The sequence below is a fragment of the Gossypium raimondii genome, chromosome 5 (genome assembly GCF_025698545.1).
Source record: "Gossypium raimondii isolate GPD5lz chromosome 5, ASM2569854v1, whole genome shotgun sequence".
Lineage (NCBI taxonomy): Eukaryota > Viridiplantae > Streptophyta > Magnoliopsida > Malvales > Malvaceae > Gossypium > Gossypium raimondii.
In genome coordinates, this window is record NC_068569.1 from 11,003,030 (window position 1) to 11,015,248 (window position 12,219).

The window sequence follows — 12,219 nt, forward strand, 5'->3', positions numbered from 1 at the left end:
GAGACAAAATATTAAAGTACAAAATTAAATATAGTAAGCAAACTAAATACTTAACGGATAAAAAAACTCATGTACCAAAATAAATATTTAAACAAAACTTAAATATCAAAGTTAAACTTAAATATCGTTTTGGGTTTACAAAATTTTTCAAAGAGTTATTGCACCCAAAATTTGAAGATTTGTTAATTATTATTATCGTCAAAGGAATGATTCCTGATATTTGCAAACCCCCTATCCCACTATTCATCATGATTGATTTAAACAGTCTATAACCCTAAACCTTTGTACTATCAGTTATGGCAACAATTAGTGTTAGCATGTTAATTATGAGCCAGTTTATAATAATTGTCTAAATTCTGGTTGACATGCTAATTTTTAGTCTCACCTGTTAGTTTAATTGATATAAAGGAGTTTTAATTCTTCTGTTTATTTTCCCTCGATCAGAAATCAATTTGGGAGTAACATGGGATGAATATGATTACGTGCACCTTTATAATAATTAAAATTATTCATTTTGAAATAATCTGCAAAGTTAATTAGGTTTAATGAGTGTAAATGGTAAATGAAAATTGATCTCAGGTGAAGTAAGTTGATTGTAGTTTACTCAATATTCATCATATTAGCCTCTCTTTTTTCTTCCAAAAAAAAAAAACCCCCCAAAATTAGTAAGATGAATATAAACATTAGGCACACATAATACACGTATGGCCATGCACCAATATAGTTTTGGTCAAAATCTAGTGATGAGTTTTGTGAATTTATTTTGCATTACGACTATTTTACTACAAGTCGTCTAATTATTCATCATCATATAGTTGATCCTATTTCTACGAATATCCCTATCATAGCTACTTGTACAAATGCATTTAGATTTTTTTTTTTTTTTTTTGGAAATAAAAACCTGCAAATTTCATGATTTGAATCTCTTCCAATGGCCATATAAACTATGAATTAATTCAAATAAACTTTGCGTTGAATTATTGCTTTTCCAAAAAAAAATCTATTTGTAGATGTTGAAATTTGTATTATATATTGACAAAATATTAACTCTTATTCGTGATTAATTATATTAATCAACTTGACTAAATTCTTCAATAATGTCTTTCATATAAAAAAAAAAAGTTACGTGCCGATATGTCAAATCGAAGAAGAAAGTGGAGGTTGGAGTCAACATCCACCGGGAATATGGATATAAATGTAGTTGAAATCTTTGGTGGGATGATGGTAGTGGGAAAATGAAGGAAAAAAAAAAACTTTTTCAATTCTAGGCAATATATGTGAAATGAAAATAGAGTTGAAGTTTGGGGGGTCCCCAAAAACACTGGTATTCATTGATCTAAATCGAATCTCTGGTTTCTAAATTCTAATCATATATCTCAAATAAAATCATCACATCCCTCTTCATCTCTAAGGAATCTCTCCACCACTTTATCTTTTATCTTTTTTTCTATTTGCACAAAACCCTAGTACCTCTAAGAAGCTAGTTTGTCCCTTCTCTTATCCCATATAAAGTGTCATTATAACTCTTTAATTCGTTACTTAGTAACATATAAAAGAGAGCATTATTATTGATTGCGTCATATAACCCTATGCCACTGCATATATCAATCCAATATTACTTTGTGGCAAAGGCAAAAAAAAGATTATTCAGGTTTTTCATAGGATCATTGTCACCGATTAAAGTTCAGGGATTTAGTTTGAAAATCTCAAATTTTGAAATGAAAGGATGAAGCCCATATGTGATATAGGGATTTACATGCATCCTCCCCAATGGAAGTAGTTGAGGGCTAAGCCAAAGGTACAGGATGTTTTGTTTTAAGTAATGGTGAACTACAAGATTTGTGGTTAACAAATGCATAAATCTTACCTACCCAATTAATGGACGGAAAACTATGATGACTGCATAGATGCGATCCAATATTATAATAATGAAGATGAAATTTCGTGAGTCTGAAGGGAAGATCCACACAAAGGGAAAAAAGCGACCATGAGAAGCTATGCTCACGCACGTTTGCTTTCTTTGGAACCTTTACCTTCTTTTTCTTTTTTCTTTTTTTAATTATATAATTTAATCTTACCTTCACTTATTTTTAAGGATCCAACTTAATATTTAGTCTGAATTAATAAAATTTTATTTTAATATAAATATTTTATCTTTCTTTGTTCATCGTTTTTAGATTTCACCAGTCACAGATTTTTATATAAAAAAAGTTGTGATTTCAAAATAAAATAATAGATTGGAGGTGTTAAAATAATGTTAAATTGATAAAAAGATATGAAAATTCTTCATCGATTCACATTAGCTTTGCACCATGTTTAAGCTTGGCATCCTAGGCTTTTCATAAAGGTTAGGAGCCACGAGTGTAATCATTGTACAAATAAGCATCATCCCCACACCCAACATGCTCCTCTCTTAATTTAATTTATTGATTTTGATCACCAAAAACCATATTATCGTCATCATTAATTTTCTTTTTCTAACACAATTTGTTTCAACACATCTAACAAAAATGCCTTTTGTCATTTGCATTGCTAACTATATGCCAAATTTCCCATATCTGATTATGGGATATGCTGTTACATTATTTCGGGATGGGCAGTCCGAAAAAACAAATCTTGTGCATGAATCATCTCAACAGATGGTGCAATAAGGTATATTTCCCATCAATTATGAGTTATTATTTAGCCATGAATCTGTTTGCATATCTATCTCACATACATGCACGCATACATACATAGATGCATACATGCATACAATATTGATGCATATCTGCATCAAAATGAATAAGATAATACATGCATCGAGTACGTTTAAAGAGATTATAATGGATTTTGTGAAATTTCATTTAATGCCATAACATTATGGGTTAATTTGAGAGGCAATAATTGGGAGTAAGTGTAGCAGGAAATTATGGTTTGAAAGAGCAATAATTGAAGAGCATTTTCTACCATGTAATAGGAACTGGTTATATGGTTGGGGCATATGTTAGGAATATATCATGGCAGCAAATTTATGCATAAAGAGGGCCAAGAGTGCCCACAAAGTATAGGACAAATGGTGACGATTTTATAAATTTAAGATAAAAAAAAATTACTAAAAACAGAAAAGAAAAAACAAATCAAAACAGTGTTTTATATGAATGGACTGTGTGTTTTTGTCTATTATGATTGTGAAACCCCATAATTGTAATGCATGTTCACTGCTTAAGGGTCATTAAAACAGTGACCATGTTTGTAAATTATGGTATAATAAACTAATTAATTGTGCTTTGATGTTCATTATTTACTGTTCATCATATTAACTGCATGTATAATCATATTGCTGATTTGCTACACAGATGGACAAGTTTTTGCAAAGTATTTTAAACAAATAAGGTGAGGGTAATTAATATTGCCACATCATCATTCCATCCTGGCAGGCATTGGTTACAAGTAGGCCCCACTTGCCCAAGAGAGAGTGTGTTTAAGGGGTTTATAAATACTTGTAAATTCTCCTCTCTCTCTCTCTCTCAACTCAAATCATCTTCTCTGTTACTCTGTTCACTTGAGGCGTGGCTTTTGGCTTTCATTACTCTCTCTTTCCTCTGTCTCACTGTGGCAGCCATCAACAACCCATCAATGAAAATGTCTGCTTTGAGCCAAAAAAAGAAGAGAAAGGGCGATAGCGAGAGCCAGTCTTTGTCTTCAAAATGTCTTCTCCTTGTTTTTTTCACATGATTAATCATGGACGTTGTTGCCATTAATACTCTCTTTCTCTTTCACTTTGTATCCAGCTTTTGACATCCTTTGAAGCAGACAATATCATTCATATCCCACTGATCGATTCTCTTGTTTCTTCCCTCTCTACTTTTCTTTTCTTTTCTTTTTTCCTTTATTTTATTAAGTTTTTCACTCTATAAAGCCATATGGATATGTGCGTTAAATTCCCAGAAGATTATCGGTACCGAACCAGGAGAGAAAACCCATCTTTCTCTTCCACTCTCCTTGACTCTATCTACCGTTCGATTGATGAACCAGGCGGCAGTAAAGGAGAGGAAAAGCTGATTTTCTGCAAAGAGGCTACCATGGCGAAGAAGCACAGCAGTAACCGTTCGCCCAAGGAAGAAGAAATGGCGAGCCTTCAACGTGCCTGCATGATCGAGAAATGGATGGAGAAGAAAGCCGTTGATGATAAGGTTGTCTTTAATAGGCGAAATCCCGTGGCGGGTTCTCAAAGAAACTCTCGAAACGACTTTGATCCCATGCTGTTGAACTCCAGCTCCACCTCTTCTGATTCTAGTGGTGGGTTCTCATCCTCGGAGTCGGATTCCTTTTACGGTGCAAAATCAAGGTCGTCGTCTTCATCATCAAGCCGTTACACCACTCATAGGCCTAAGCCTATTCGGACAACCGTCTCAGCTCCGCCGCCCGAAGTCGAAGACGGTTTCCATGGTGCTAAACAACAAAAGCCAAAGCATGAAGGTGGCTTCGTGAGAACAAAATCCAAGGCGTTGAAGATTTACAGTGACCTCAAAAAGGTTAAGCAGCCGATATCTCCAGGGGGTCGGCTTGCAAGCTTCCTGAACTCTCTTTTCACCGCAGGCCAAACAAAGAAGACAAAGATTCCAGCGTCAAGGTACGAGGGAACCAAGTCAAAGTCCGACCAGGCAACACCAACGACATGTTCATCGGCTTCATCGTTTTCAAGGTCATGTTTGAGCAACAAGACTCCATCTTCAAGAGGGAACGGTACGAAAAGGTCTGTCAGGTTTTGTCCGGTTAATGTTATTCTCGACGATGAGACCATCCGCCATGAAAACGATCGTCCAATTCCAACGTCCATAAGATCAAAACCAACAAGCAAAGAGCTCGAGTTCCGCATCATGGAAGAAAACCGTCGAGTCGTGGAAGCTGCAAAGGATCTCTTAAAGAGTTACCATAAGAAGAAGGAAGAGTACGATATGAGAGATATGTGCACTGTGAATGCAGCGTCAAGCGACGACGAAGACGACGACACCGCTAGTTATGCAAGCTCCGATCTCTTCGAATTAAATAATCTGTCAGCAATTGGAATCGAAAGGTATCGAGAAGAACTGCCTGTGTATGAAACAACCCATCTGGATACTAATCGAGCCATTGCTAATGGTTTGATTGTGTAATAGTATGATTAGCACTAATTAACCAGTTCAACTGTTTGGGGGGTTTACATAAAAAAGAAATAATATTAATTTGTCTTTTAGGTTCAAATTTTTGATCTTTGGTTAAATGATTTGAACATGAACCAATGATGATCATTGTCTAAAAACAAAGAAAATTAAATAAAGTGATTGAAGAATCTAAAAATCGGTGCTTCACACGCGACACAATGACAAGTAAAAGAGAGAGAGGTGAAAAGTAAAAGGCAGATTTTCTACACTATCATCATCCAAATAAAGCTTTTATTTCCCCTTTTTTGCTGTCAAATTTGTGGGTCCTTTTTTTTCATTGCTTCAAATTGAAACTACTCGCCAACCATACCATCCATTTTTGCTTATTCTTGATTAAATCTTGTAAATATGATAAATAGCGATAAAGAAAGAGGCGATTAGACTTTAATGGCATTTTAACATATATGGTTTTTGGTGAGGGAGGGTAGATATACATGCATTGCATGCATGGTATCAAAAGCAGTGGACAAAATGGATCTAATCTTTGATCCCTTGGCTTAGATGTCAAAATTTGTTGGCTTCAGTCCAAAGTTTTATTTATATTTTATATGTAAAATCCCCACTATTTCTCCACTCCTTTTTCAAACCATATCTATTTATTCTTCCATCTCTTAACTTTTTCCAAATTCTATCGTGCACATGTGATGCATTCTTTTTTTATAACAAGGAAGTTCCAATGTAGTATCATTTAGCATAAAATAAAAGCTAAATCTTTGCAGTTTTGGTCATTCCCATTTAAATATATATTTTTCAAAGGTCTATATTTATCTGTTTGTATTAATAAAAATCAATTAACCAAAGGAATCTAAAACAGTAACGTCCATTAGTCAGAAGCGGTTTACTTACATTTCAAAGCGTTTCATCATGTTACATCAACAAATAGGGTGAATTTTTCAGTTACTTTCTAAAATGATAAATAATTTATCACGAAAAAAAAAGTGTAGGTCAAATATTAATAATTTTTTTTAAAATTATTAATAAAAATATAAGTATAATTAAAATCTGATTGAAACTAAACCAATGCAGCAAAAGTTTGAAATAATAGCATAGGAAATCGTAATACATAAAATATAAAAATATGGTTTTGGATTTGCGGCTGGTGTCTAATCATGAGATTTTCTGACTTGACGGCTACATTATTTTTCCAATATCGATGGGTCATGACTCATGAGCACCAATACACAATTGTGGTGTACATATTGAGCCGTGTGACATATGCATCAAATTTTACTCACTCCCCCTTAATATGTTTATAATTGAAATCTATCTAATGTGCATATAATTATTATTATTTTAAAACTCCGAATAATTCCATCAATTCTATCATTTATGTATTTGTAAGCCTTGAAACAGAACAATGCTTAAGTAAGCATAGAGGATAGAATTGATGCAATCAGTTTTAGAATAAAAACGATACGTCGATCGTGTAAATTTTGAAAATATTGACTGAATGGTTTCGATTAAACCTAACTTTCAAGTTTCAATCATAAGATGTTTATCCCCTAAAAGACTCCTAATTGTTAAGAGTTTACAAAATAGAGCTATCCGTTCAAATTAAACTTATTCAAATAGTTTAAGTTATTGGTCAAATGTTGAACGTACGTTCAAATATTAAGAAGGTTTGAAGAAAAATATTACATTTGAAAATTGGGTTTGTGCAAAAATTTAATTTCTTATTTAAATATGGTTTGAGCTCGAACTTCAATATTCAAATTCCAAGCTTTACCCAACTTAGTCTAGCTCGCTTTTAAGGGTATAATATATTTTAATCTATTTTATATCTCAAGAAAAATTAAAATATGCTCTATTATAATTTAATATTAAAAGAAATATTAAGATATGTATGTTTATAATTTTAATAAAAGACTTCTCTTTTGTTGAGATATCAATCTTCAGGTTAGTTATCGCCCTTTCTTTTTTCCCTCCCGCCAATTCTCATTCTTTTTTTCTCCTCATTCATTCCACGTGTCTTATCTTTTTTTTAGTTTGTAGATCTATTTGTGTAAGTATCTTTGTTGTCTTTACAAGTTGTAATAGACAGTCGTCGCTGAAATTTCACCAGCCACCAGTAGTTTCTTTTGGAACTTGGGTGGCTCTTCGTTGGCTTATTAATTTGTTTCTATTTTGAGATCTATTTCAGAATAATAAATAATTTCACGCTTTAATTTGGGCCCGTCTTGACTTAAGTTTTATATGTTTTTTGTGTTTGTTTTCCATGTTTAATAAGTCTTCAATTTTAGAAGTTTTTGTCTACTTTTGTAACATGTTTTTTAGTCTTACTTTTGCAAGTGATTTTAGGGATGATTTTGATGTCGTCCTATTCAATTTGGTGGATACTTGATTCTTTTGTCGATTTTTGCCCGTCGCTTTGGACCACTCAAGGTTGATTTTCTTATCTATTAAGTGTTTGCAATCACTCCAAATATGTCGTGTTTGAGTTGTGACAGAATCAATTGTCAATGTGCCATAATATTCCATTGATGCTGAGGTTGAAGCTTTTGTTATATTGATGGAGCTTATCCTTCACCATCTACACTGAGTGTTTGTTGTTTTTTTCCTCAAATTGTATGGTCTCATTCATGAAATTAAATAATGAATTTTCATTTAAAAAATAAAATAATATTATGATAGTAAAAGATATATAATTAATAAGGGTTAGTATTTGGTACCGGTGTAATTTTTTTATTTGACAAGTAGCCTTAAAGAATTACCATGTGTCAATTTTAATTTTTTTAATGTTTTACTATACATCTATAGGACACTTATCAATCCCTTAATTCTACTTGTAAAATCGTATCAAATAATTTCTCAATTAATAAATATTAAAGAAAAATATTTTAAAAATATGGACGACTGTAAATAAATTTGGATTTATTATTTATAAATATAGATAAATTTAAATAAAATTTAAAACTGATATTTTTAATCTAGCAAAACTTAATTGAAAAACTATAAAATATTAATACGTTGCGATTAATTAGCACCTCTAACTCAAAAATGGAAATCGACAGATCCATGATTATTTATTACTAAGGACCCCATTTAAGTTCCCAGGACAATGAAGGGACATCAACTATTAATAAATAAATGGAATGGTAAGTGTCATCAGCATAGTGCGCATCTAGACAAGCCCTTGATATATAAATGTATATGTCACTTAACAACCGTGCAAATTACCTTATCTGATTAAACCAAGGCAAAACGCCGGGCATATATAGCACAGATCAGACGTGGCCAGTCAGGGATTAGGGGGTGAGCTCACCTCACCACAAATGCCTTTCATTTTGGCTCGACAATCTTTATAATCTGTCCATGCAAAAGGGTGCATTCCGGGTCAATAAAATGCAGTCACTGAGTTGTAGAGATCAAACCATTTGTCTCCAAGAACATACATGATTGGACTTTGAGCCTCAAACTTTGTTATATTTGTGTGGTTAGGTATAAATAGTAGTCTTCCTCACTCTTCTCAATTATTTGGCAACTGTAGAAATAATTGCCAAAAAGCTTTGAAAGTTTTGTTAATTTTGTTACATTGTGTCAATTCACCTTTTGAAGGAGCAAGAACTTGTCTCAAAATTGTCTTTACATATATGTATTATAATGATTTCTGAAATTTTTTAACATGAGCAATACAAGTATTATTGGTGCTAATTACCCATAATTTTGTTTTTGTTTTTGTGGTGAAAATGGTCGTGAAAGAGGCTTTCTTTTAAGAATCAAGATTTGAGAAAGTTTACTTTTGTTTTGTTTTGTTTTATTGGCAAACCAATGATTAGATATGTTAATAGAATTTAACTTATAGACACGTTTAGGACATAACTTTTAACATTGTCCTTAAAAAGTTTTAAAAGTCTAATTAAACAGGGTAAACACGTAATTTTATTTTTATTTTTTACATAATTGTTGTAGGTATTATACATATTTTTAAACTAGAGAATTTGAATGTACCACTTTGCATATTTAATTAGAAAGCTTTTACTTCAATTCCTTTAAGGCTACACGTCATCTTATGAGCAGCATAGCTACAAATTCATAACTTCTTTTTATTACTGCTCTTTTTTATTGAATAACATATTATTACATCAGAGTAGTACACGAAAAGGTGAATAAAATCCTTTCCCCACAGTGGTTATCTTCGATTTGTTATCGATTAGAGATGTGTATAGTTCGATTAAAATTAAATTAATTATGAGATATGGTGTGGTGGCTGTTCTCTCATTCTTTAACGATGCGGTTGAGAGTTCGATTCCTGTTCACTGGAATGGAGTACATTTCATGCCCAACTGTTTATCTCTTCGAATATCACTCGTGATGAGCAAATATAATGAAATTAATGTTTAATTTTTTTAAAAAAATCTAATTAATTTTCTTAAAAATAAGTTTAATTATTAAACGAGTTAATTGTTTGAACAACCCTAACATCAATCAACCATCGAAAATAATATATATTTTTTTTTTTGCTATTACAGCAGTGGCTTAATTGTCCTTTCCCTTTAAATACTTATGTGTTCTCAAACAAACTGAGCCTTTCATATTCAGTAGAGTACTTAGAATATTCAAATTAATCATAAAATGCGATTTGCTAGATATATTAACCAATATAAGTAATAATTAAAAATTTATTATCGATTAAGTCTTAATTTGATTGGTATGGGTATTGTTATCAATGCAAGAAGACATGAGTTCGAGTGTGCTGAAGCGCATTATCCTCTTATTTATGGATTGAATAGGGATTATGAGTAATTTTACATATTATGTAGCATCAACTTTAAAGTTAATGTCCTAATAATAGAATATCTAAAATATAAAGGTATCATTATTTGATGAATGACTATACAATGCACAAACCCTAAATCTTAATATTAAATAAATTATTAGGTATTCATTTGATTTGCAATTTGCTAAAAAATGGTTTTGATTTTTTTTTCTCTTGCACTGTTCCATTTTGGTTTTTTTTTTTATGGTATTCTTATTTTCATTCTTATTTTCAAACATAGAATTAAAAATAAAAGTAATAACAGAAAAGAAAAGATGAAAAAAAGAAGAAGAATAAAAGTGGGTCCAACACATGCACTGGCACCAACCAAAGCATGCAATGTCAATGCATGCCACTAAAGTAAATTGGCAAATCCACTGTTTACAAGTGTGCGACTGTGTGTGAAAATTGAAGAAGAGGAGGAAGAAGAAAAGGGGAGCTTTTAGGCGCACGTGAAGTGGTGGGTAACATGTCCAGAACCTGTCGTCTGCATGCACACGTGTGACTGTGACCCCTACACCACCATCACCACTCATTACTCGCCACGTGTATATACCCCACACTTCTATTCAACGTATTTCACAATCATGATACGTAATCAACGAATATTAAGATTTCACTAATCGAATTGTTAAACAAGTTTCTAACAAATAACTGTTTTAAAGACATAATTATGTGACATGAAAATTTTCAATATTTTAATCTTTGCACAATGCTAAGATCAGTGAATAGGAGTTTACTTTTGATATTGGTATTTTCAGAGGTGAAAAAAGAGGAAAAAGTAATAAAATGAAGAAGGAGCTGGGAGACAAAGCTGGCAGCTTTAGTTAAAGAAGGTTTCATCTTTGTTCAAGAGAACTGATGAGAGAGAGCGTGTGTGTAAAAACGAAAGACAATTTTCGGTGATCCCAAGAAGATACATTACATCGAAACTGTTTTGTTCCTTTGTTTATTTGGTTTCAACTGCTTATGTTTTGCTTTGTCTTTACAACTTAAATATCTTTCTCACTGAAGCTTTTAGGCGCACGTGAAAATTAGCAGTCTAGGGCTACTACTACTAGCCACAGCACAGCACAGAGACCTTTCTCTTGTACATTTGGAAAGAAACAATCACTGATCTTCAGAATGTGAGTTCCGACTTCCGAGTCAAAATTCAAAAAGGGCTGATCTCTGGGTGGTTAGTGATCTTCAACGCAACGTTTTTTATGCAAATAATAATAATGATGGGCTAAGGACCCGGTGCATGCATGCCATTGAAGTCGAGTTTTCAGCAATGGGTCCGCTAATGTGATGTTGGACGTATGGAATTATTGCGACGATGGTGAAGGGTACTTGGGGATGACGGTGACTTGCATTATTGATATATTTGCTTGGGAAAAAGCGAGCAAGCGGCAACTATGGTGACCACCACCTCCGCCCTGATTGACAACCCTCGCATATTTCTCCCTTTCACAAATTTAGATACATACACGTTGACGTGTGAAACCTTCTAGTGGAAAACACGACAATAATTTCAAAAAAAGAAAGAAAAGCAAATGTGCGTGCCGTCGTTATTGGGAGGGCTAAAGACTAAAAGCATATTAATGCCCCCACAGCTCACCATTGCCTATTTGCCTGTCCTTGTGTTGATGGTCTTTGAAGATAATGCTGAATGGATTCTACAACTTGTCGGGCGAAATTTGCGTGAGGGATCTGCAACAACAGAAATATGTCGTGGGATAGTAAAATTCCGTAGTTGGATCCATCTTTATAATATACTCCGATGCTTAATTTTAAAAATATACAAACAATAAATTTATAGGATTAACATGTTCACGATAACAACTCTAATGATTGGTCACCCAAATTTGATCTTTTAAAAAAAAGTAAATAATAATTCTTTATTTGAATGGTTCCCTTTGAACTCAGTGTATGCATGTATGGTATGATTATGTATTTGCGAGTAATAACCTTGTATTTGAAAAAAAAAACATATTTATGATGGAAGTTTTTATTGTCTCTATTTCCTCGAGTTTTTGTTTACTTGTGTAACATCTTGATCATTTTTCTCAAATACAGAAAGGTTTCCTTATTCGAATTCTTTTAACTTTTGGCAAGTGTCCAAGCCCAAACTTGAATGAGCCCAACCAGCTTTAAAGCCCATATGTTCTTATAATTGAACAATACCCTCCATTTTAAAGGGCATACACTACAGTCTACACTACTCGCCAAAACTAATACTTTCCATACGTGCGTGTGCCCAATTTAGGTTGATTTTTTTTTCAAAGTTTTACTATA

At 32.8% G+C, this 12,219-nt stretch overlaps 1 protein-coding gene across 1 annotated transcript; it reads left to right on the forward strand.

Annotated features, from left to right (window-relative positions):
- Window positions 1-3,501: 3,501 nt before the first annotated feature.
- Window positions 3,502-5,226, forward strand: LOC105770120 (protein BIG GRAIN 1-like A). The gene has a single exon (XM_012591176.2). It carries the CDS (start codon window positions 3,906-3,908, stop codon window positions 5,136-5,138), a length of 1,233 nt encoding a protein of 410 aa, XP_012446630.1. The 5' UTR covers window positions 3,502-3,905; the 3' UTR covers window positions 5,139-5,226.
- The last annotated feature ends 6,993 nt before the right edge of the window (window positions 5,227-12,219 follow it).